At 40.9% G+C, this 25707-nt stretch overlaps 1 protein-coding gene across 1 annotated transcript; it reads right to left on the reverse strand.

Moving 5' to 3' along the window:
* Nucleotides 1-4424: 4424 nt before the first annotated feature.
* On the reverse strand, nt 4425-25359 carry LOC309595150 (TBC1 domain family member 7-like). Its single transcript, XM_082321714.1, has 9 exons — nt 25323-25359; nt 23396-23562; nt 22807-22927; nt 21995-22075; nt 18112-18299; nt 15335-15472; nt 13463-13608; nt 5396-5525; nt 4425-4564 (listed from the first exon to the last, which is right to left on the reverse strand). Exons 3-9 carry the CDS (start codon nt 22916-22918, stop codon nt 4478-4480), a joined length of 882 nt encoding a protein of 293 aa, XP_082177840.1. The 5' UTR covers nt 22919-22927; nt 23396-23562; nt 25323-25359; the 3' UTR covers nt 4425-4477.
* Between the last annotated feature and the right edge of the window lie 348 nt (nt 25360-25707).

Below are 25707 nucleotides of genomic sequence, written 5' to 3' on the forward strand. Positions count from 1 at the left end.
AAGGAAAAGAGACGTGTGTGTCTTCAGTGAAGTCCATGTAATTACTAGCAATCAAACTGCAATCTAATGCCATCTTTAGGCAGGAAACAAAGAAGATGGCTGAGAGAAAAAAAAAAAAATCAATTCTCCATTAAACAGGCAGCCCCTGGTGACCAGCTCAGCAACAGCGTTCCTGCTACCGTGACCGGCTGCTTCAAGCCACTTCAGAAACGACTTACGAAAGCAGGCCTGCGGGAACAACCGGCAGCCAGGTACACCCTGCCGTCACCTTCTTGCAACATTCCCTGTTAATGACGGGACATAAGATACAACAATTTCTGTTTTAACATCTATTTGATGAGTGTCCAACTTTTACATACATGGATACATCAACCCTGAGGCAGGAGACAGACCTCTCTGTTTAGCAAGCAGTTTAGAACGTAAAAGCTAGATCCATCCACGTGTCCATGACCATAGAATCCGAGAATGGGTTGGGTTGGAAGGGACCTTAAAGATCACCTGGTTCCAACCCCCCTGCCGTGGGCAGGGACACCTTCCACTAGACCCGGGTGCTCAGAGCCCCATCCAGCCTGGCCTTGAACACTTCCAGGGAGGGGGCACCCACAACCGCTCTGGGGAACCCATTCCAGTGCCTCTGCCATCATCTTCCTCACCCCCATTCCTCCCTCTTGCGCCTCGGAACAAGGCTTCCAGGCAACTAAGTCTGAAACAAGAGTGCGGCCGTGCCCTGGTGGCACGGTCCAGCCGGTCTGCGTGGGACAAAGCGGCCGCCCTGCTCCGGAGCGGTGCGAGCCGACCGTGGCCGGTGTGTGCATGGACATCACCAGCACCCCTTAAGCAGCTCTCAGGGCAAGATGCAGACGGTGCAACACCACCCTATGCCCACGCCGGCAAGTGTGGCCTACAAATTGTACAAAATTGCCTACAAAATTCTTCCCTGAGTGGCAGAATGAACGAAAGCTTGGCTTTTCAGTAAATTTGTGCTACGCGGTTAGGAGCTCAGAAAGACACCTTCCACTCAAGTTGTCCCACGTGTCCCACAGGGCGATGAAAGTTGATCTCCTATCCACAGAAACCTGCTCTGTGCCACTCTTTCTTACTTTATCAGCCTCCGAATTACTCTATTTCAGCTGCTTCTGTCTCCATACTCTCCTTCTTTTCTTTCTTTCCATACTCTCCAGCCCCTTACTAGAGTTCAAATCGCTCATCATTTTTCAAGCATCATCCTCTGACATCTGCCAACGCTTTTCTTATCTGGAGTTTTCACCACGTTTGGACATCAGCTGGAAAAGAACCGGTACATGCAACGTGGGAGAGCAGAGACATTGCTCTGAACCTCTCTAGAGAGAAAGTACAGCTTGAGGGGAGAACTGGACCAAATTAAGCTTATTTTTCTTGTTTGTAAAGCCCATAAAGATAATTGGCAGGGGGAGGCTTGAGGGTGGAGCTTTCACTCCCCAAAGTGAATGCTTCAGTGCTATTTCTATTGTCTCCAGGAGAAACAGAAGGAAACAAAAAAAACACCACACCCAAAGATACACAGCAGCCAGTTCTGTATGAACAAACAAGGATGCAGCAAGCAGTTAGGTACCCCACCAGTCAAGGAGAACTGATGTAAATAAAGACAGACAAAGGATCTCATTTTCAAGCTTTTTGGGAAAAAAACAACCATCAGATGACTCGTTACCACCCTCCTCCTGGCACAGAGGTAACAGAAAACAAGTAGCAAAGGTAAGCCCTTCCCCGCATTACTGAGCCAGGGATTTCAGCAGGAGGCTCAACTACGTGCAACTTCAAAACAAGCTGTGTAAGGAACTAGTAGTCGATAGGAAGTAAATGACTGCACTTGGACTAGAAGTGCCTAGCCGGACACTGCAAGTATTGCGGTGTTTCAGTTCAAGAGGTCAAAGGGCAACTGTTAGCCACATACGCCAAACCCCAGGCCAATTGCAATCACTGGAGGCACAGCCCAAGGCTTCCCAAACGGTGGGACTCTGCTCTAGGCTGGGACTTGAAAGGTCTCCTGCCTCAACCTCACCCTGCCCATCGCATGCTGGGGGCAGTGAAAGCTCACGTTTTGCTCTTCTCCTGCTCTCTCGGGAAGCAGATCTCCGAGCTAAAGCATTGTGTTCAACTGAGAAGACATCGCCAAAAATTAACTGAGCATAGGTTCAACAGATTCAGACTTGCAGTCTTTTGGGAATTCAGTAAGATTTCTGCATAAACGGTATCCCTCATAAATCCACAGCCAAAGCTTGGAAATGGATCCGTTAAGATACACACGGATGTCTCTTACCAGATCAGTGAAAGAAGTGGGGAGTTAAGCCGCTATCTGTTCTCTAGAGGACTCCCCTCCTGCAGCATAGCCCAGAATAAATACTGCACTGCGTTAAAGAAACGCTCCTCTTCCTTCTTTGTACATGAAACTGAAAAAGCTGCACACAAACTTCAGCCGGCATTGAAGGGGTGCAGCATTTGAGGATCCACCCCACATACGCTGAAATGAGTAAGTAAAATTACTGTTGTTCGTGTGGAAACATGAAGGTTTGCACTGTGAGGGCGACCGAGCGCTGGCACAGGTTGCCCAGAGAGGCGGTGGAGTCTCCCTTCTGCGAGTCTGTGAAAGCAGATCTCTGTCTCTCATCTGTGCAGCTCTGGGGCCTGCCTATTGATGGAGAAAGGCTTTTTTAAATTAAAAACTAAACCAAAAAAATGTTTGGAGCCTTCAGTCAAATAGCGATTGCAGGAACGCTCACCGGCAAGTCTGGAAGCACTAACACTAACTGGCACTTCTAATCCCGATGCAGTGCATCTCTCTTCACAGAATGAGTTATTGATTCCCTTTCAGGACTGAAACTGCTAAACACCTTCAGTGTCATCAGCGCCTGTTTTTTTTAATGACTAAGTAATCTGCAGCGTAAAGGCCTGAATAATGCAGCCCTAACTTTGGGGCTTTTGTGAATAAGCTGTGCGGCCTGAGGGGAAAATGCTGGAACGGGTCACCTCTCAGACCCTACCCACGGCCATTATCTGAAAGACTTGTTACGGAGCGCAGTCCTGTTACTGACGGAAGGTACGCAGGCTCTGGCCTGTCCAGCCCACCCAGCTCTCCCGCCTGCACGAGGAAGAGCAGCTCCTACCTCAAGTGAACTAAATGGACGACACTACAATGCAGACACAGCAATGGCTTTCGGAGCAGACACAAATAAGCTTTTTCTGAACTGGGTGAACTCGGGCATTTCAGGAACGCTACCAGCAGCACCTCAGAATCCAGCACAGATAATCTATCAAGGTTTTTAGGTGTAACCTGAACCGAGCTCCGCACTTCCCCAGCTAATGTGTTGGAAGGTAAACCTGACCTAGTTTAAAACAAAAGTTAAGTTTCTAAAGCATTTCAAGTCTGCACTAGACTGAGTGCAAGCTGAACACACTCTTTCCAGTGTAAAGAGCATAACTGGCACTTGGCATACTAAACATCAATTTCAGTTAAATAACAGCTAAGCAACACATTTTTATATACAATTCCCTTGTCCATGCAAGATGTGGAAACAGAATTTTACACTTTTACAAGAAAAAGATTAATTCTCCAGCAAATCTCTATCTATGGCTAATCACTCTACTTTTACTTACATCATAAATTGCATTTCTGTATTAAATTTGTTTTGAAATCTAAATAAAACAAGAATCAAATTACAACAACTTTGAGACAAGCATCCAACAGAGGCATTGTTTATTACTGGCCCGTAATGCTGAATTATATGGACTCGTCCCACTGATCTTCTCCATACCTGCCCAAAGTTACGCTTTAGGATAGGACAGATCCACCTTTCTAGAGCATCTTCCATGAAGAAGAGAGAAGGAGGTACAGCCATAGAAGGCTGGCTGACAGATAAAAAGGAAGTATTTTAAGACACTTCAGAGAAGCACGTCACCCCTGGTCACTGCGACGTCCTCTACCTCACACTTGTGATGCCTCTCTCAGAACATTTACCTGAAAAATTACAGTATTAATAGAGCACATTTATGTTTCTAGCAAAGGCATGCTTGTTCACCAACGAGTTCCAGCAGACTAACATTTAGTAAATTCACCTTAAAAACACCTCCAAGCAGTCACTAGTTATATCAAGTATAAGCTGGCATACAAAAACATTTTTAAATTACAAGTAAGTCTGTTTACCTTGCTTCAAGAGTTAGATTTACTTCCCCAAAAGCCAGCGAGCACACTGTGCAATCAGAATACTGTAGCTGGCTGGCCAAGAAATACTCTGGACACGATCACACCGCCACCAGGTATCGTCATTCCATCTGTATTTATTGAAAAATATTTACATATTGATCACTATGCTATTAGCTGCTTTAACAGCAACTTTACATAGAGGAGGTAATGAAGAACATGACACTAGGATGGTGGAAGAGTGGTAAAATGTCTTTTCAAATGTCTTTTTTTTCCCCAAGCTGTCATAAGCGAAGAAAGTTCTCAGACTGAGTGTGCTGGAGTCCCACAGTGTGTGCGCCACAGATCAACTGCTTTGCTGACAATAGCGTCAGTGTTATCTTGAGGAATCTACAAAAGATCAGGGCAAGATGCCTTGTCAGAGTACTTTATTTGGACTGTTTTGTTTAAAATAAAGATTTTAAATTTCCAGGTCAGATTTTCTCTCTTTATAAAAAAGAAAACAAAACTAGAATCCCGTCTCTCTGCCCTACCATCCCACCATCCCTCAGTCCTACACGCACCATATTATCTCCAGGTTTTAGACGAAAGATTTTTATTTACAGAACGGTAAGATGACCACCCAGCATCTCACGCCACACACATCCCTAACCTGACATGAGGCAGAACTCATACTGGCCATCCATGACCACAAACTTATCTAATCTAACTAACCTAGGTTACATTGCGATCCTACAGCCCCGCTGTGATGCTCGTTACTATTCACAGAAGAAAAGTTCAGGGTCAGGTTCATGACCCCAACCTTACATCAACAGAAAACATACCTTGAGTCTATAGATTCACACTCAGGCAAGGAGCAAAAAAGATGCCAGAAACCAACCCTGTAAGAAGCTTCCAGAAAAATTAACTAACCTCATCTGCGCTTACTTTCACAGAAAAACCCTTTAGCTTCACGAGGAATATTGTCAAATCTGTACAAACATAGATAACATTCCCCAAAGTCTAAAAATCGTTTAATTCCATGAAAGCCTTACCTCCCGATAGAAAAAACTATTATTCTCATCCCTGCACATTCTCTCTTCACCTTGGTACTACTACACTATTCTCAGTAAGTAATGCAATAGCATCTTACGGTATGTTTGCAACAGGCAAATGACTTTAAAGCTGAAACACACTTTTATAAACCATAAAAGGTACTGCAAAGCACAATAGAGTACTTACATTTTCCAAAAACTGTGTGATCTTTTCCGCAGTATTCAGTGCTATTATCTTCATTTTAAAGGTTAATAATATCTCCACAGCAACAAAAACAAGAATCTTGCAGGACCCGCTAATAACTTTGTCCCAAACTCTACAAAAAAATGAAAAGGAACCACTAAACATTATTGTAGTGGTTATCTGCTTATTTATCTGCTAGAACAGTCTTTGTACAATCCCCTTTTTCCAGATTATTTTTCTGAGTAACAGCAATGTATTGTATTATTCGGGTCAGGGTAAATTAGAGACATTTTATCAACTCCTAAATCTGTACAGAGCAGAGTGATGGCAAGCAATAATATATTGATACGTTGTGATCTTGTTTAGAAATGGAACCGTTTACAAGCTCAAATACAAAAAGCAAATCTTGTTTTAATAGCCTGAACTGTGACAACTATTCTACAGTGTATGGTAAAGGTGAGAATTTTTCCTAGTGCAAAAAAGGAAACAAACTTCATTAGCACGGCTAAAAAAGACACTCTTTAAACAGTTAAGTAGCTGGAAATTCAAAAGGATGTAATAGCGAACTACAACATCTCAAGAAGCTAAATATTTCAGGTCATTGCTGTATGAGATACAAATATGATATATCAGCAGGATATAATCCATGATGTTTAAATTAGACATAAGGAACAACTATTAAGTCTTTCAATCCATCCCACTGTGCACAGACCCTCTCCGAATTACCTAAGCACTCCTACCACTTGTATGAAACTGTACCTGGACCTCATGGTTTTAACAAAACCTGAAATGCAGGCCTCCAAAGGCTGCAAGTACTTTAGCAACAGAACTTTGATGAATATTAAGAGATCCACATTATTAAAACAGCCTGCAACAATTTGAAATCATCCTTCAGCCAGCAGCTCTATCTCAGGCCCAACTCAACAGACTTGGGATGAAAGATTATCCAAAACCAGTGTGAAACCATCTGTCAGATGGCAGCTTTTATGGGCTTGCATTATTTTTAGTTCTTGAATTTGAAGAGCTGTGTCAGAAAGACTTTCCGAGGATTACTGTTCTTGTTCCTTCTGGGCACTTGTTAAAAGTGTTTCTCCTTTCAAATAAAATCACGGGGGACAAAGATCACATACTATCCTCCATAATCTCTGAATACAGTAACACTAACTGGAAAACATCTTCTGCAGCCCACCTATAAACTTGGATCTATGGGTGTGCTTCTTCCAAAGACAAATCAATTTTTATGACATTCTCTCTCAGAACTTGCCCTTCAGCCTGGAGTGCCCGGAGAACACAACACAGGCATAACACGAACGTTGACAGCTGAACTGAAGAGTCAGTATCACACCTTTACACAAGGAGTTAAGATGTGAGAGTCCGACAAAGAGCCATGAAGACGATTAAGGGACTGAAGCGTCTCTCCTATGAGGACAGGCTGAGAGAGCTGAGGCTGTTCAGCCTGGAGAAGAGAAGCCTCAGGGGGGAATCTCATCAATGCATATAAATACTTCAAGGAAGAGTGCAAAAAGGATGGAGCCAGGCTCTTTTCAGTGGTGCCCAGTGACAGGACCAGAGGCAACAGGCAAAACTGAAACACAGGCGGTTCTCTCTGAACATCAGGAAACACTTTGTCACTGTGAGGGTGACCGAGCACTGGCACAGGTTGCCCAGAGAGGCGGTGGAGTCTCCCTCCTTGGAGACGTTCAAAAGCCGTGTGGAGATGGTCCTGGGCAACCGGCTCTAGCTGGCCCTGCATGAGCAGGAGGTTGCACCAGATGACCTTCAGAGGTCCCTGCGAACCTCAATCAGTTTGGGATTGTTTGTGAAAAGCTTTTATAACTCCTAATGTGGAATGGTTGCTGCTGTTACACAGTGCTTACTTTTCGCACTGTGACTCAAGTCAATTCTTTGTCAGTTACTTAACCTTCTATTCACATAACTCTTTTGACACTATTTTCACAACCTCTCCGTTCAAAAAAATTTAGACTTGAATTTCACTTATAATGAAGAAATGAGGAAAAAAAATATGTAAAATCCTCAGGACTATTCTTAAAAAAGAAGAAAACAAACAAAAAAACCCATGTGGACAGATGGGGAAAAAAGGCACTGCCAATTTCTTTCCCCTTTGCCATTTAGTTCTAATTCCCTGTCTCGCTATGATTAAAAAAAATATAATTCCCATATGGGCAGGAACAATCAATAATCCAAGATGAAAATCTTACTGCTTCCTTTGTGGTTCAAGCATCCCAGGACAAGTGATCACTCTAAGTATCACACTGATGTTGAAGTCGGGTCTAGAAGATTTAACCAAGGCTATGAGAAAACTGAGACCACATTCCTGTTCCACACTGTACAGGTCATCCCTGTTTACTTCTAATACATTTTTCTTCACATATGTATCTGTTCAGAACCCCAGAACAGCTCCCCATGTGTTTCATGGGCATCAGAACCGTAACTGTGAATGACAATACAGAGAGCAGCAGACCTCAAAAAGAGGAAAGAATTTTTAAAGTTCGTATCGAAGGTCATGTTAATTCGAATACAAACTTACTAATCCAAATATAAAATACCCAGCCTTCTTTCATTATTTTGCTTCCAAGTCTCCTGACTTGCTTCCGTAATTACATTACAGTAGGTTACATTTCATGCTCAGAAAACACTCTAATGTTTTCCTGCATTATTTAGTCTGATTCCAGAACAAATGTTTTAACAATGGCAAAACAGATGCAGTATCTACATCACCAGTGTCTAACAAATTTTGGAAGAGGGTGCGTAGCAAAGTGGGTGAGATGTCAGCACTAACCAGCTCTGCCTGCTGCAGTATTTTTCCCCTCAACATTTCCAGCTATTGTTACTCTCAATGCAACTCCACCAGCAACAGCGACAGGGCAATGACTGCGTGACACTGTGATAAACAGACCAGCGGTCAGCACCTTGTCTATACCAAGAGAGCCAGGAATAGCAACATAAACTGTGTCAGGAAAGTGTTTTCTTAGAATGGAAAAAAGCCACAGCAGTTTCAAGGAAACATGTATTTTGATGATTCTATTCTAATATAGTAGCCTTTATACATTGTATCTCTATTGATGATAACATACCTTTTTTACTCCTGCTTTTTAAATAACAGCAAACACTTAAGATCGAGTATACTGACAGAAATTGCAACTTTTTACCTGTGTTTTGATACTCCTAGAGATGGGAAAATTATAACAGAAATGTCAGGCATCTGTGCCTATAGCCCTACTCAGGAGTGCTGAAAAAGAAAGTATATACTAAATTCATTATGTTTTTTGTGACTATCATCCTCTGTGAAATATAACAGTATTCAATTAACCACAGGAGCACTCTTGTAGGTATTTCTTGAACAGCGAAACAGTAGTAACAACCAGAAGGAAAAATAAACGGGAAGCTATGAAGGTAAAGAGCATGCCAAGGATTATGCAAATGAAGCCATTTACTTTTCACTGAGCTTTTCCTGTAGACACCATACGACTTACTGTGTGTGTGCATGTGTGTGAAGGCACGGCATTCTCAAGGCAGTTTCTGAGGTTCCTCAACCACTACAGTGCAGTAGTATACAAAAAGCATCACAGCATTGCTGCTCTCCCTTTTTCTGAAATATTATCATTAATCTCACAGCTTTTCCCCCTAGTTCTGGTCCTCCCCTCATCCAAGCCAGAAATGTTTCAGGAGAACCAGTGCTTGTTCTTGTGCCTGGACTTCTGGGTGTCCTTCCAATGGTAACTGGGCATGGGGGGACGTGATGAGGCTTGCACAAGACTCATCCTGACATTATGTCATGCTCTTGTGCCCGTCTGTCTCCAGAGCTTGGAAGCAGCCCAATTATTTAGACAAAGGCAAACAGACTTAAGTTTCTCTACAGTAGTAGCCCACATGCACTTTCTTATGCTCTCCCACTCCATAGTAAATTTAAGGCATTTTTCATATTTCTGTTGCGTCTACTAACAAATGATTCATATTCTTACCACTGGATGTAATTTATGCAGGACACGGAGATCACAGGTGTAAAACTACAGAAGCCATATATTAATACGTGAGGTAGTGCCAGTTTGAAAGGCAGTCATAAGATTTCAGGAGAACTACCAAATACTTTGCCACAAACAAGTTACCAGAGGCTAATAACCTAACACCACCCCATCAGCTATTACGGTCCTGCTAATGCCAAGTCTTCAGTGCAGAATACAAACAACGTTAGTCAGGGGCATGATATGTGACTGGCAACATTAGGCCATAAAAAATGCCTGGCTTACTCACAATTATATCCGCAAAGCTGCACTACTTCTGTTGTAGCTGGATCATCTGGTGTGACAGTGCTGGAATAAACTGGCAGCCAAAGTGCCATTTTGCCCATAGAGCTGAAGCCACAAACGGGACACGGAGCTTTAACAGCAGGGCTCTCCGGCTGGAGGCCCACACAGCACCATCTGAAGGCTCTCCATGCATGGGGCTTGCTGAACGGATGACCAGATACGCTGTTGCGGAATTCGAGCAAATAGGGCAACAGCGAGTATAAAAGAAAAAAAGGTGTGATCCAGTTCTTTCCCTGTTTCACAGACGAGTAATTCTTTCTGTCCCTCTCAAGCCTGTGCTACACAGGCTGGTTCGTGTCCCAGGAAGCACCCTGCCTATATTCCAGGTGGGATACAGAACCCTGAGGATATAGTGCCTTCAAAACAGGCAGTCTGCTCCTCTCTTTTACCAGTGTGGCACCTTTAAGAAGTTTATTAAGAAGCTTGTCGCATAATATGTCAAGTGTATTAGGGCAAGCAAAGACACTGCATAAGCTCAGAGGAAAAGTTTCCACATGAAACCTGTCTATATACATTTTCCAAGCCCATTTAAATTAAACTGATGCATAAATTTTACCTACGGTATTACTGGCAGTGTGCTATAAAACAGTATTTATACTGAATGACAATGCCTGTCAGGAGTAAAGCTGGTATTATGCAACTTCATCTCACCATTATTGGATAAAATTTTTGTATAGCATAGACAAACCTTGTACATCTTAGAGAAAAAAAGAAAACCATTAAATTTAGATTTAGCTGCCTGGCAGAGATGACTATAATTTATAAAAAGCGAGCAACCTCCCTAAGAAATACAGTACTAAATCGTAAGTTAAATTAAATCATAAAAGACTGAGCTCAGATCAGCTCTCACTTGACAGAAAAGTAAGCAAAACTCACAGGAGAATTGGAGATCTCTTTTCAATTCTCAGCAGTTCCAACACTGCCATTTGGATACATTTCAGATAAGCATTCGGGCTTCTAGATTCTAATCCAAACTGAATCTCCAAGCATTAATTAAGTTCATCTGTCACATGCTACCCATGAAGTATGTTATTGCCTTAGAAAATGAGGCCATTATGATTACAACTGAATAATTCAGAAACTTAAACTGACAAGAGAAAGTACGCTTTTAGCATGTTCCCACAAGAACTGTTGGGAAAAGGGATTGCTGTGCCATCAGAAGTACCAACACTGAAATTTGTTTTTACTCCAGAGTGATACAAAAAGCCAATATTTTGACCTTTTCCATGAAAAAGAAGTATTTAAAAAATTTCAGCTCAGCAAAATATTCTCTTTCAGTAAGGTAAAACAGTATATGAGAATGCTAAAGAGTACACTAGACAAAAAACTTTATATAAATGAACTGATTCAAACTGGTAGAAGTTTGAAACTAAAGATTCTGACAAGATGAAATATGAAATCAAAATTCTTCATCTAGATTTTTTCTTTTCCACTATTAAGATGACACAGATCCCTAAAATGTTCAATTCACAGAATTTAAAAAAAAAAATGAATCTTCGAATAGCAAAACTGCTCTGATGCAAATTCCTCTTTGAGCTCTAGCTCTCAGCCATAAGACCTAGTAGCAAAATTACATCACATAAGCTCTAAATAAAAATATCCCCCAGAAGACGTGTGAAGAGGTTCCTAAGGCAGTAGTTTGTGAAGGCTATTTCAGATCACAGAAACCTACAGAAAAAAGGTCTGAAGAGACTGGCAAGTCCCAGTGAGAGCAGTCACTTCTACTGACAGTAGCTCAAGTTTTAAGGCATTATGTTTCATACAAAGAAAGCACAATGAAACAACGTCAATCATTATCTGCTGAAAGTAAGGTACAAATGCAAATGTGAAACAGAGATGTAGGCAAACCATAGGTGTTCAATTGCTTTTAAGGATGTAACAAGCATTTTATACGTGCTTACATAACTGTAGCCATAAAAGTAGTCAAAGCTTTTAACCACCACATCATGCACAACCACTACACAGAGATGACTATTTTGGAGCCTTATAGATATTGATGAGAAGAACTTGCCATGTAACAATTACCGTGCTGCACACAGCATAAGACCTAAAGGTCTACTACCAAATCCTTCAGTTTCGGTTCAAAAATATTTCTCTCTCATATTCCTTGCCAACAGTAAAACATACAGAACCTCAAAGAGCACGGAACGACAAGACTAGAGAGCATGACCCCCTTATTTTCATAAGGGCAAACAAAACATTTTTAAAAACAGCTCTTTCCCACTTTCCTTCTGAAATGTGAAGTCCCAGACAGACAAGCAAGACTGCATTCACTATTCAGATTATGCTCAGCTTTACCACCATAAAGCATTTTCTACAGAGCATTTTACAAAGCTCTCTGTTTCCACACTAGGTTCCTGTACTAGCCACGCAAGTCCTGGAGATGCTGGAGTAAAACTTTCCTTGAACCTTGTTACTTCTCAAAGTTTTCAGGCAGCTGAAAATGAAACCATTGTTTTCTTTGTGCCACCTCCTGCTCAGCTACTAGCAGCTCTTGTTAATGCAGAAAGGATATGCTTCCCTACATCTAGCTTGAATTTTCTGCTTTCCAAGAGTTCTCAGGCAGCAGAACTAGAGAAATCATACAAGCTTCATTTCAAAAGCTCTTCAGTGAAGTGCCATGCACAAGAACTTTCCCCTTTTAAAAGCTGGAAAATCTATTTCTAACTGCAGAATCCTGATAGAACACACTATTTCATTAACGTTGTAATACTCAACCTGCGCTAGTACTTTTTAAAATAAATATTCTGTCAAGGTTTAACCCCAGCTAGCAACTAAGCACCACACAGCCACTCACTCCCCGCCCCGCAGTGGGACGGGGGAAGAACTGGAAGTGTAAAAGTGAGAAAAACTTGTGGGCTGAGATAAAAACAGTTTAACAATTAAAAAGAAATAATATTAATTTTTAAAAATTGTAAGGAAAAGAGGGAAAAAAATAACAAAGAGAGAGGAAAATAAAACCCAAGAAAGAGAAGTGATGCAAATGAAAACAATTGCTTACCACCAACTGACCGATGCCCAGCAAGTCCCCGAGCAGCGGGCCGCCCACCAGCCTTCACCCCGGTTTTACATGCTGAGCATGAGGTCATATGGTGTGGGATATCCCTTTGGTCAGCTGGGGTCAGCTGTCCCAGCTGTGTCCCCTCCCAGCTTCTTGTGCACCCCCAGCCCACTCGCTGGTGGGGTGGGCTGAGAAGCAGAAAAGGCCTTGAGCCTTTACTGCTCAGCAGTAACTAAAACACCCCTGTGTTATCAACGCTGTTGCCAGCACAAATCCAAAACATAGCCCCATACTAGCTGCTATGAAGAAAATTCGCTTTATCCCAGCCAAAACCAGTACACATTCCCAAAATCTCTTCCATCTAATGATAATACAGTATTATAATCACTTCCCTAAGCAAGGATTTTTGTTAAAAAGCCTGAAAACTGACTACCATTCAGCTGTCTATCGCTAAGCGGGGATTTGGAGTTTCAGATACTAGGAGGCATTAAGTGTCTAACAGAATCAGCCACTACATTTAACTCCATTCTTTTTTAATTTCAATGCGAGAAATGATCACACAGCTATTATCCTGCATCAGTAACAAGTGGAATCAAATCCAATTTTATCATTTCTAAGTCAACAATAAAGCTGACTCTATAATCTACAGATAAAGTAAGCAAAGCTCTTTGCCTGCTAGTGATGACAAAAAGCTAAAATTACTATGTAATCACATACAGAAAGAAAAAAAAGAGAACTTGCCTTTGTAAACTGGACTCAGGTAAACAGCCTGCAAAACACTTTTTAAACCAAAGATCATAAGGGAGTTTGCTCATTGCAGCACATGCTTTCAGATGCATCAGGAGTCTGTTATCTTCAATGTTCAAATACTGCTCCAGAATTTTTGGCTGAGAAAGGAATTGGAAAATTTTAGATAACTCACATCAGAGTACCTCCATAGTTAATGCACACTGTACGACAAGAAATGTCTTAAAAGTTCATTCGGCATAAAACAACATGTTAAAATAATGTACTTGTGTTGTTTTAACTAAAAACATCATGTTCCAAAATACAAGGGTTGCTGATTTTTGCAATTAGCTAATTAAGCACTTAACTAAACAACCAACCTCAGGTTGCTTAAATTGCTGACCACTAGCCAAACTTGCAAAATATGCAGTATTCCCTAATGCAAGGAGGTGTTTGAGAGCTTACAGCAATGCAGAGATTAAACGTGCACTAATTACTGCAACCTTCACAAGTAAAATTGAGTTTCATTCACCTCAAACCTAATCACCTTAGCACATGTCAAAAAAAAAATCTACACACAATGCAGCAAAACCCAGAAAATCAATTCTGAGACTAAATCCCTGTGCAACATATTAAAAGCCGGACATTGATTTGTTTAAAAATCCAAAATATTTAGAAACAAAAACATGTGGGTAGTTATCCACATGAAAGTGTGGGTAATTCTCATTTTGTTTAAATTCTAATGTAATACAATATACATTTTCATAAATTCAGGAGTACCTTTATGCTTTTTGTCATAATTAGGTAAACAGCTAATGACTTCAGCTATCAAAGGGAGAAAACACTTCCTTTGTCCATATTCTAACATTCAGTCTTGGTACAATGTTCGTATTACAACAAAAACTTAGGGAGGGAGACACTTGGCACTCTCTATGTAGTGAGAGCACATACTTTCTTTAAAAATGCTCCTCTGTCCTTTGAAAGGAATTACAGAAATTGGTGTAGTTGAATGTATCACCTCCAGCAACAGGAGGTAGGTTTGAAAAGCATTTCTTAGTTCCAAAAGAATAACACAGACAGACATGCATCATTTTCTGCAACGAATTTTCATTCAGTGATTGCTAGTGCACCCAGTACTCTGACACTTTTATCTCAGTGGATATTGTTAACTAAAAGTTTCTTATCTGTTAAGACTATTTGAAGAATTACAAAAGCTTTTGTAATTTTTTTTTAAGTATGCATTTTCTTTACAATCAAATTTTAATTTTATAAACCAGCAAGATAGAAATTCAAAATTAATATTCTATGAGAGCATTTAAATGATCAGTGCCAAAAGACTCTATTCCACTTTTTATTATAACTTAATTTGCAACATACTGTTTTTCTGAAGACATAGTACCCTGGTCCATTTATAAAGCAGAACAATTGTGCTTTGTCTATCATCCAATAAGCAGCATATGGATGCCAGAGATGCAGCCTAAAAAGTAGCAGACATACATCAAGGCGTTCTTAACTTTGTGACATTTTTCATTGTTTAAAATAAAGAAAATTCTTAAAGTGACCAATTTGTGAGAAATATAATTCAACTAGATACAATGTAAGCTTTAGCTAACGTAAAAAGAAAATAAGATGTATCTGAAAACTACCATGTAGCAAACAAAAACTATTTATAATGTTATGTTAGACAAAGTGTCCTACAGGACAGCACAAGCACAAGGCAAAAAGCACTCCTCCTGTTTTCTCAAAACAGTTGGTGGAACAGAGTCCAAGGCTGTCATCTCTGACGCTCCAGTTGTCTCCATATACTAATGCTTTCCATGACGGGCTATTCTCACAAAAATAAAAAAAAAAAACCACTAAAAAAAAAAAAAAGGCATTTTTCCTTACCAGTTGCTGTAATGAATCTTTGTGCTTGCTGTTCAGCTGATTCACAAAGCAACTGACAAGCCAATAGCATTCTATAGGATCCTCCACCATTTCCTCCATTGCTTTAGCAATAGCAAGAAACACTTCATCTTCAGGTTCCTGGAAAACAAAGCCAAAAAAGTGAACTACACAGAAGTATTGGACTATCTGATTTAAATTACTCTTATATTCTTTTTCCCTGCTATTTGGGAAAACAAACTGGAATCAACATACACAAAGAGCTGTTCTGACATTCATAAACAAAACACCAGGCACCAGCTGCATTATGGTGACAGATAGCTATTAAAGCAGGACAAATAAGACTTGTCTTGCTTTTAAAACCAAAACATGCAACAGAAGTTCGGAACAACTCTGATTCAAAGCTCTCAAATGTTCTCAGATGTGATACTATTACATCCTAACAAGGCAGCGATAATCCTACTTCTATGCCCCGCATTTTTATACTGCATAGCAGCAGAATTTGTCATCCTATTTCCTGCTAAGGGCCAAACAGGCCCCTCAAACACTTTTGTCATGCATGTTACAGTTACTGAAAAAAATAATGCAGCCGTGAGCTGTATGCCTACCTTCAACATACAGAAAATCATTTGGTTTGAGATCAACATCTTCCTAGACAACAAACAGATACCTTTTCCAGGTGACAAGTATCTTATTCCCCACTGTCCTGATTTCAGCTGGGATAGTTAATTTTCTTCCTAGTAGCTGGTACAGCGCTGTGGTTTGGATTTAGGATGAGAATAATGTTGACAACACACTGATGTTTTAGTTGTTGCTAAGTAGTGCTTCCACTGGTCAAGGACTTTTCAGCTTCCCATGCTCTGCCAGGTGCACCAGAAGCTGGGAGGGGGCACAGCCAGGACAGCTGACCCAGACTGGCCAAAGGGCTATGCCATACCCTATGGCGTCATGCTCAGTATATAAATTGGGGGGAGTTGGCCAGGGAGGGCAGTTGGTTAAACCACAACACCCACAATACACAACCAGAAGCATGTGATGGGCACGCCATCATCTTTTCTCCTGAAGTTATACTTTCCTAACAGAAGAATCAGCATGCCCAAACCACAGTTCATGGTATGACTGCACACAAGGTAAATGGAGGCGAACTAACTCTAAACCAGCTAGACCTCATGCCAACAGCTAGCTCAGGAAGTGTCTAAACTGGGAAGATGCACAAGGAAAGGCTCTATATTTGCCCTGTTTCTTACAGTCTTCCTTACACAGTACTGACTACATTAGGAGGCAGGGTAACAAGCCAGATATGTATCCACAGTCTGACCTACTGTAACCATCAGTAGCAGTAAGCTATAGTATCATAGGCTTTTGCACAGATTACAACTCATGCGAAACGCATGGATAGTCTAAATACTACTGGGATATGCCTCTGCTACATACACTGCTGCAATACACACACATCCCTACTTAAACTCTGCCTCTAGATGCACAAAACATATTCAGCAGACTTCTGTGATTTGTGACTCAAACATTTCAAAACATTTAGACCAATCCAACATCATTTTAATACTCCCTCTGCCTCCACAATGAAACATCTGTGTTACTATCAAGCAGTAACCTCTTCTAAGTTTAAGGGGACAGTTACTGCACTGAAAACAGGCTGGCATAAAGAGAACAAATGCCTTCTGCAGCAAAACAAACATAAGATGCAGGACTAATAACTGTGGATCTGCTAAACACCATCTCTATGAAACCCCACCACAGTACTGAGAGCAGCTAGTGCTCTGGGATGCACTGACAAAACACTTGCTCAGAAAGCAATACTGCTCCAGAAGGGATGAATTTTCAGCCCACTGGGTCACATGCCAAGATCAAGGAAATTTCTCTGTAGGAAACTTGCAGGGTAGGATGCCCACGCTCCTAGGCAATGGTAAGGGCACGAACACTCTCCCTCTTCCAACAAGAGAATGCTGTATATAATCCTCCAGTCCAAAATATTACTGAATTTTCCAGGTTAACTTTGTTCAATCTTTTTTGTTTAAATTTTTAACTTTTTTTAAGTTCTTATGTCAAATTTTGTTTATTACAGATGAAAAATAACAAAGTAAGCTGGGCTAGGGTGAACATAGATAAATTAACATTAAATACAGGATAAAATCCACTTCAGAAAGTCCCATGGCTTCTTTCATCACCTCCTCTTTCATAGAGGCTTATACGTAAGATCCACACATTGCTTTTATCATCACACTATAGATTTATGATCAGAACACAGGTTTGTTTACCCTTATGTGAGTACATGCATTACCTGACAGAAGCCTGCATCAGTTCAGACTAACAGAAAAAAGGAGGTCAGTACATTAAAGTCTAGATTTAAAAACAAATAATTTAAATATGTGATGTAACTTGCAATAAATCGCTGCTTGTACTGGCTCTGAATTATCCTTGTTCCAAGACATTTAAGAACGTATGAGGTCTGATAAGATTATGTCATTTTCATTTCAGTGCTATAAAGAAACTGAACTGTGCCAGAGTACAAAAGGCTTGAAGCCTAGCAGGCAAAATACACAAAAGAGATTTTAAGGCATAAAATCTTACATAAGTACTTAGGGGAAGAAAAAGAGAAAAGCACTTTGACTAAAATCTTTTATACTAGTACTTCTCTGTTTTCCATTCACCTTACTTTGTCTATCCACATGCATTTGTGGGGCTACTTGCAGTTCAGTTTCTCACAGGTTTAAAGTTAAATAAAATACTGTATTTAAAAGACTGTTAAAATGACAACTGACCAATGGAAAAGCCAAGTTTCGAGGCAATTTTCCTGATTCCAGTTGATGTATGCGGAGGAAAACATCTACCTGTGGGGTAGAATCATTAATAAAACGAATTACACGAAGAGCATGGTGTATATCCCAGTACTGCTCCTTCCGGTACTTCATCACCAAAGCATGAGATTCATGGTGAGGAGGAATAATTCCTAAAAAAAATTTAAAAAAATAAAAAAACAAAACAGGAGGAAAAAAAAAAAAAAAAAGATAAGCAACTGTAAAGAGAAAAAAACAGAGCACTCAAACTCGCTTTCCAAGAGATCTGCCTAAATTCAATTTCTACTACAATTCCAGCCTACAGAAATGTAGGACCTGGCACTGCAGTTTGTTTATAAACTTGGTCAAAGAATACAGGGAGAAAATGCTACAAAACTGGAAGTCAATGGACCAACAAAGCACTTTAACATTATATTTATAAAAACAGATTTATATGATAACTGAGCATACGCAAAATCTACCCTTAGACTGCTGTTTCTCTATGTATTCTTCTACAAGGTTTTCAGCAAATGAACGCTAACTCTTTTGTATACCACATCAGTGTGCTGATAAGAAATGTCATTGTTGGGATAGATGAATAATAATTTAACTGGTTTATTCTCCCTCTCCAACAACTCTTCTTTATTTTTAAATTGTGAATCTTACTTGTTACTTGTTCATACCTTCCTGCAGTTTTTAATACAGTACTAGTGGTGTGTTTGTTTTCAAAATAAATGGAAGCTGGGCACAAAGTGGATGCAGAATGATTTTTACGTGCATTAGCTGCTCATGTTCTCAAATTCTATGCTTTGGCTGAGACGACCAGATAATATATACATGCAATTAATTAATGCAAAGATACTGTACATTCCAGTGTTATTTAATTTACTGTTAGATCTCTGCCGGAAAATTCTTTACTCACTGTGTCATAGAGTAATCCTATCTAAAACAACGTTCAGAAGCAAAATCAATCACATACGTTGAATCAGTTACAGATTAAAACTTAAGAATACCACCAAACACTTTGCAAAGTAATGTTTTTTACTTTCTTAGCACAAGACAAATATTTTTTCTAGTTTCCTAGGAGGAAAAACAAAAAAGGAAAAAAAAGGTATCTAAGTAGAGAGGTAGAGAAAATTAAACTGTTTACAATCTCCAGAAGAGATGCTCAACATTTCACTCGATCCTTCCCCTCACTCAAGACTCAATCTTGCCATGCACTGATGTTCACAACAAAACTGTCACAGGCTTCAAGAGAAATAAGATCTTGCATACACCAAAGCAAAAAAATGCCACTTCCATATCACTAGTGGAGCAGAATATTTCCCGTTGTAGAAACCCATGAGAACAAAGTATTCTTCAAAAATCAGTTCTGAAACAGGCTACCTGCTGCTTTTATCTCTCACTTAAAGAAAAAAATACTTCTGCCAAGTGTTAAACCACGACATGTCCGAGTTTTAGTAACAAGCACATCAGACAGAAAATTACCTTTATTTTCCAACTGCAAACCTGTCTGCATTTCAAAAGCCGGGACAGAGCAAGACATTTTTCACGTCATGCAAAAACAGAGTCAACATCATGATTTTGTATGTACATACTGCCAACTGCTTTCCTCAAATACAGAAGACTACCTTAGGCAGACAGAAAAGCTTAAACAACACAGGGATGTCTAGAAGCCATCACGAGTCATACTTGAAGAGGAAATGAACAGAGACATTGCTGACATACCTGGGACAGCATCCAGCCTTGGTATGTGTCTGAGATAATTTTGCTAACAGGACAGAACCCCTTTTGTTAAACTATTAACATTATTTAGAGGAGATGTAACACCTCCCACCAGAAATGGACTGGGCTGTTGTTTCAGTCACTTAGGGAGAGATATTTTGCATTGCCCTTCTGAATACCAGCTTTTCTAACAAGTGTTAACACTGAGATGCAGCACAAGAAAAGTCCTTGTACCTCTGTTCGCCCAAAGAATATACAGAATGACAGTATGCGTACTTGAAATAAATCACTCTGGGTTTAAAATACAAAATCCTTTAAAGAATCAATATAATTTTCCATACAGTTAACTCAGAAGGTGTTTTGTGTCATTATATGATTCACAAATCATCTTATCTAAAACAGTCAAAGATAGACGCCTGGCTCTGCAGTGAGTTGCAAGTTTGCCAAGACACTGCATTTTGCTGTTATAATTTTGGCTGAAGGATCTTGTATTGAGTCACTTGTCCAAACCTCCTACACTGTATTTCCTACTACTAATATTTTAAAAGATGCTGACTGCTTCACTAGGGCGCAGGGTACAAGAATCTTTCCCACCCTAAAATTAGTAGTCTAACAGCAGAGGCTTTTATCAAGTGGGATTACTCTTGTTAGTTCAATGATCAATGCCAAGAACTTCAAGTTTTATAATTACATCTTGCACCTTCTGCACACTGTTCATTTACTACCTCTCCCCAAAAAAAAGGCTGACAAATCCAAATAATCAGGAATATGAAGCCACAATTTGTAAACTGTAGAAAATTGAGGCGGGGAGAGGGAGAAGAAAAAAAAAACATTAAAAGATTGTTTAAAACGCAGCTAAAACTTTCTCATACATTATATTTCAAACTCCAGACACTGTAGTGGAACATGAAGACAAAGAAGGGGAACAGAAGACATTTACTTGAACAGTGTTCAAGATCATGGTACAGCCTAAGATAAACATCCTAAAACAGAGAAAAACTGTTTTGTAAAATACTCTTTCTGAGGTAGGAGTCACCAATCTTCCCGACTCTGAATCACATGCCAAAATCTTCATGTAACAGATATCTATGGGATCTGTATCACGTTCTGGAGAGCCAAAGGACAAGGAAGAAGTAGGATAGTTCACAGACGGCAGAAGACAGCAGCTTCGAAGCCAATCTGCAGGCTGATGCTGCTGGTCTCTCCCTGATTAATCAACATTTCGGATATCAGCACAGCCCTGGTAATACGAGACTGAGCATGGGAGCCACACTCAGGCTTTGCAAAAGTGGCACAATGCTCTACCACCAACAGTATGGTAAATCACATTTCTCTTCCAGAGATTCAGTCAGACGATGTACCTTCACACTCAATCTCACAGGGTTTCTCTACATGCAGCAACTCTAAGGGAAACTCTTCAGGATCCTTGCAAGGGTCAGAACTCCTGGACCTTCCACAACCCCTCTGGTCTCCAAGTGACATGACCTTGCATCTAGTAAACCCAGTTACTGCAAAGTCATTAGTATTTTTTAATTAGTCATCTGACTAAGGCACTTCAAGGAAAACAGAATCTATTTATGGGGTTTTTTATGGTTTCTGGGGATACCATAATTTGTCTCTGGCCTCCTAACTTCTTCAATGGTAAATACAATCTAAAGCCAGAAGCAAAAACAGAAGAAACCAAGATTTTATAGAACACAAAGCTTCTCTTTAGAATAAACATCCATACCTTCCCCATTTTTTTAAAGTTTAATCACAGCTTTATTTCAACTTAATTGTCTGTTATTTTAGGAAGAGAACTGAATACCTTATCAGGTATCAGTGACTTACTATAATCCACCTTTCAAATCCATTTTATAAATTTACTTGGATAGTGTTACGAAGTTAAATACAGAAATGCACTCTTCTAGGTACACTTCAAGAAAAGTTCTCAAAAACTACACATGGAATATGGTTTTATAATTGCCGTTGTGCATCCTAGGTGGACACAAAGATAGACTAAATATGTATCAGTAGGCAAGGTAGTACAGAATAATCCATATCATTAACTCTCTAAAGAAAGAAAAAAAAAAAACACACAGGAAAAAATACACCTTCCAACATACTCATTTCTACAGAGGATCACAGATGTTATATTTCATACCTAAAAGTACTTTCCACACCAGTATACGATACATGGATGGGAGAGGAAACCTTTGACTAAATGTGCAAAGCTTCTCAACATCTGTAGGGAAATAAAGAGGGGGAAAAAAAAAAAAGGTAAATTTAAATATAATTATAAATAGGTTTGAGTCTCTGATCTACGCAAGTATGACAAATCCTTAGCTGCACATCGAAATGCCCACTTGCATCATATATTATCAACAAATGCTTTCACTGCTTCAATTGAGAATAGAATGTGCCCTATAAACTGCAACAATTTTGAAAAATATATACGTTGCCTTGATTTACAATAAAACTACCCTAGGCTTCACCAGGAAGGAACTGTACCATTTTTATAGACATTTTGTAAATCGTGTTGCTATGTCAAAGCATTTAAGGGCTTTGTTAAAGGGACAACATTTATCTTTCTGTTCTGTTAGAGATGTGGCACCCCTCAGGGACCAACAGCAATAACAAAATCTTCACTGTTTTGAGGTTAGATGGAATTAACAGCATGAGACGATATATTTTCAGATTAAAATTGCTTTCATTAAAAAACTTTTCTTTTCTTGGGCATAGAGAAATAAGAGAAGAAAAAAAAAGAAACAAGCAAGCAGACAAATCTTTAATAGTTTTAAAAATCAGATTTTCAGATCCTTGAAACTCAAAGGACTGCTAGTAATAACTAAGAGACTAGTGGTAAAAGATGCAAAACTTAAATGAGTACTAAGCACAGCAGCTAAGCATTTTCTATTATTTCCTCCCCAGCCCCAAATCACCAAAGTAAGAGAGCAAACAGTGAAATCAACTTGCCCAACCGGTCATCTTTTAACAGAATTTCCAGTGACTTCTTTTCTTCAACTCCACGAAACCCCACTTTTTCATAATACACTGAGCGGAAGTTTCTCTGAGAGTCGTCAGCCATGATTGATTCCTTTTGGAGAAACAGTAATTCCCCTTAAGACTTACAAGAATACACTCCTATTGTGTTAAGGTCAAGTACTTTTGCACACTGACAGAAGTTGACTGCCTATGTCTCTACAGTATTAATAAACCCCACAGAATATGAAAATCTTCCAAGATTTTTTTCATCATATGCTAACATAGACAATCATAGGAACAACTGAATCTAAGCAAGGTCTAAAGATACCCAATTTCCAAATGAAACACAGGGATTTTTTAAGTTTTTTTTTACTCCCGTTATAAATTATACTACTTTTCAAAAAGTTTCAAAAAAAAAAAAAAATGCTGGAGAGACACTTAAGTCTTTTATGTGATATCGTGTATTCCAAAACCAATATAAAAAAATACAGTTAAGAGTCTGACAAAATTTTGGCTACAGAAACCCTAATCAAGTACAACTGTTACCCAGATAAGTAAAATCATCAGGTTTCGTACTCACCAGAGAAGGTAACCAGCAGCAAGGGCAAGCCAATGTTGGCCTCAGTAGCACAGGGTTGACAGGAAAGAATAAGGCTAGGTTTGTTCTTAAGTTGCAGATTTGAATTCAATGTTCACATTGGTATCAGGTGCTGTAACAGCCACAGTCTTGAGCTTGCTATTCCAGTACTAAAAAGAAAGAAATGTCTCATCCCTATACTGGAAACAATGGTAAATTGGAGTGATACTCTGTGTTTCTTAACAAGTGTAACTGACATATCAACTCAGTTCAACCTTCTAAATATCAATTCTCTCTCCTCTGCAGGCTTGCAAATATGAGAAAGTTCTGTTTTGTAACTCAAAGGACTAAAAACAATCTTAACTTTTATGCCCAACGACAGCAGCAAAATTTGGAGAAAAATAATTTGAGTGAGGGGCAATGGATGAACGATGCACTGAAAAGCTTTTCTAGTTAAATTCTTCTTTTCCTTGCTGAACCAAAGTACACATTAGGAGCAAAGCATTTGCAGATATAAACAAATGCCACAATTTTGCAAAGAATGCACATATTTAAATTTGTATATCCACTAGGCCTATTTGCGTTTCAAATTAAGTCCATTTTTAGTGCTTTGTAGGATCAGGGCCAGGATCAGACAAAAAAACTTAAACCAGCAAAGGACTGAATTAATGCTTTCTGAGATAGGTCACATACTATCTCAAAACCAGAGAAAAAAATATTTATGTTATTTGCAAAGCATTCCAGTTGTGCACTATCCTATGAAAATGACTGTGATGTTCATGTATTGTGCACTTAAGGGTCCAGTGATTAGAGTGTTTACTACTTACATTGCAGCCATGTCTAAAAGCAGACTTATGATGCTATAGACTACTCAACTACATTTAAAATACCTTACATTTTTAAAATCTGAATTTATTATGTGCTATTTGGAAAACATTTAGCCCATACCACTTGTGGAAAGCTGGCAGCAGAGTCACAGAACAGAAACAATAAATATAATTTGAAAAACAACAGCATGATCTATAAGAAAGGAATGTTATTTTAATGATTTTAAACTATCACTATACCAGCAGTACATTTTATTTACTCAGTGGAAAAAAAGGAGGAACGCTGTTTCCCCCCCTCCCTCCAAATTTGATATATAATTTCATGTTAGGCAAACAACTGACGTTCAATCTTTACACATATCGTCAATAAACTGGAAAAAGGCAGGGAGGAAATAAATCCCCAGTCAGCTATTGGAAGTGTTCTGTACAAAAGAGTACCACTAACTCATCCTGTCTTCAAAGATTAATGCATTTTCGTCCTTAATAGCACTTTTTATCGTATTATTAAATTTCACGCCAGGTGATTTTAACAGCAGCAACGACATATAAATATTTGGTACCAAGAGGCAGACGCGACGCCAGCACACCGCTGCCCACGCCCAGGCGGCCCTCCCTTGCCCAGGCCGAGCCCAGCTCTGGGCCCAGGCCGAGCCCCACGCCTGGCGCGGCCGCCGACCGCCCTCCCTCACCCCCGCCCGGCCCCTACAACGGCCCCGCCGCCCCTCCGGGCCTCGGGGCTGCACCACCCGCCCTCCGCCACGCCTCCAAAGGAAAACAGGGACACGTTTGGGCACAGGATCGTTCCCCGCCCGGCAACCACCCCGCAAGCTGACGGCCACCCCGCTCCCGCGGGCCAGGCGGGGCAGAGGCAGGGCACCCCTCGCGGCAGCGGGTCCCCACCGGAGCCCCCGCGGGGGGCGGCGGGATGGGCTGGGGGCGGAGAGGCGCGGGGCAGGGGGCCCGTCTCACCCGCCACCCCGGCAGCTAAGGCGACCGCCAGGACCTGGGGACGGGCTGGGAAAGGGGATGAGAGCGGGGCCGGTGACAGACACCCCCCCGCCGCCAGCCCCGGGACCCCGCCGCCGCCGCCCCCCAGCACCTACGGCAGGAGGCCGCGGCCCCACGGCGCCGGCTCGGGCGCATGCGCAGGCCGCGTCCCGCCCCGCCGGCGGCTGCGCGGGAGCGGGGCGGGGGCGGGGGGGCGGAGCGCGCGGCGGCCCGGGCCCAACGGTAGGGCCACGTGCGCAACGGTCCGGGCGCGCGAGAGCTGCCGGCCGCCGCCTGTGCCCCTGCCAGGGGACGCGGGCTGTGGCGGGCATTGCCGCCGCCTCTCCGGCTTCCCCGGTCTCTGACACAGCTCGGTTGTTTTCCCCTTCACCCCTTGGGTTGAGCCGGCTGCCCCTCATCCCTCGGTGCTGGCTCCCGCTCCTTGCTGCTCCCCGCGTTTCGTGGGGCAGCTTTGGGTAGGGTGAGGGCTGGCGGAGGAAA

This window comes from Platalea leucorodia (assembly GCF_965183815.1).
Source record: "Platalea leucorodia genome assembly, chromosome: 1".
Taxonomy (NCBI): domain Eukaryota; kingdom Metazoa; phylum Chordata; class Aves; order Pelecaniformes; family Threskiornithidae; genus Platalea; species Platalea leucorodia.

Coding starts and splice junctions, on each gene's coding strand:
- LOC309595150 (XM_082321714.1), bottom strand. CDS start 22,918: ATGGCTGACGACTCTCAGAGAAACTTCCGCTCAGTGTATTATGAAAAA. Junction 15,473..18,111: donor GAAACTTGGCTTTTCCATTG/GTCAGTTGTCAT, acceptor TTTGTTTTCCAG/GAACCTGAAGATGAAGTGTT. Junction 13,609..15,334: donor AAGATTCATTACAGCAACTG/GTAAGGAAAAAT, acceptor TTCCTTTCTCAG/CCAAAAATTCTGGAGCAGTA.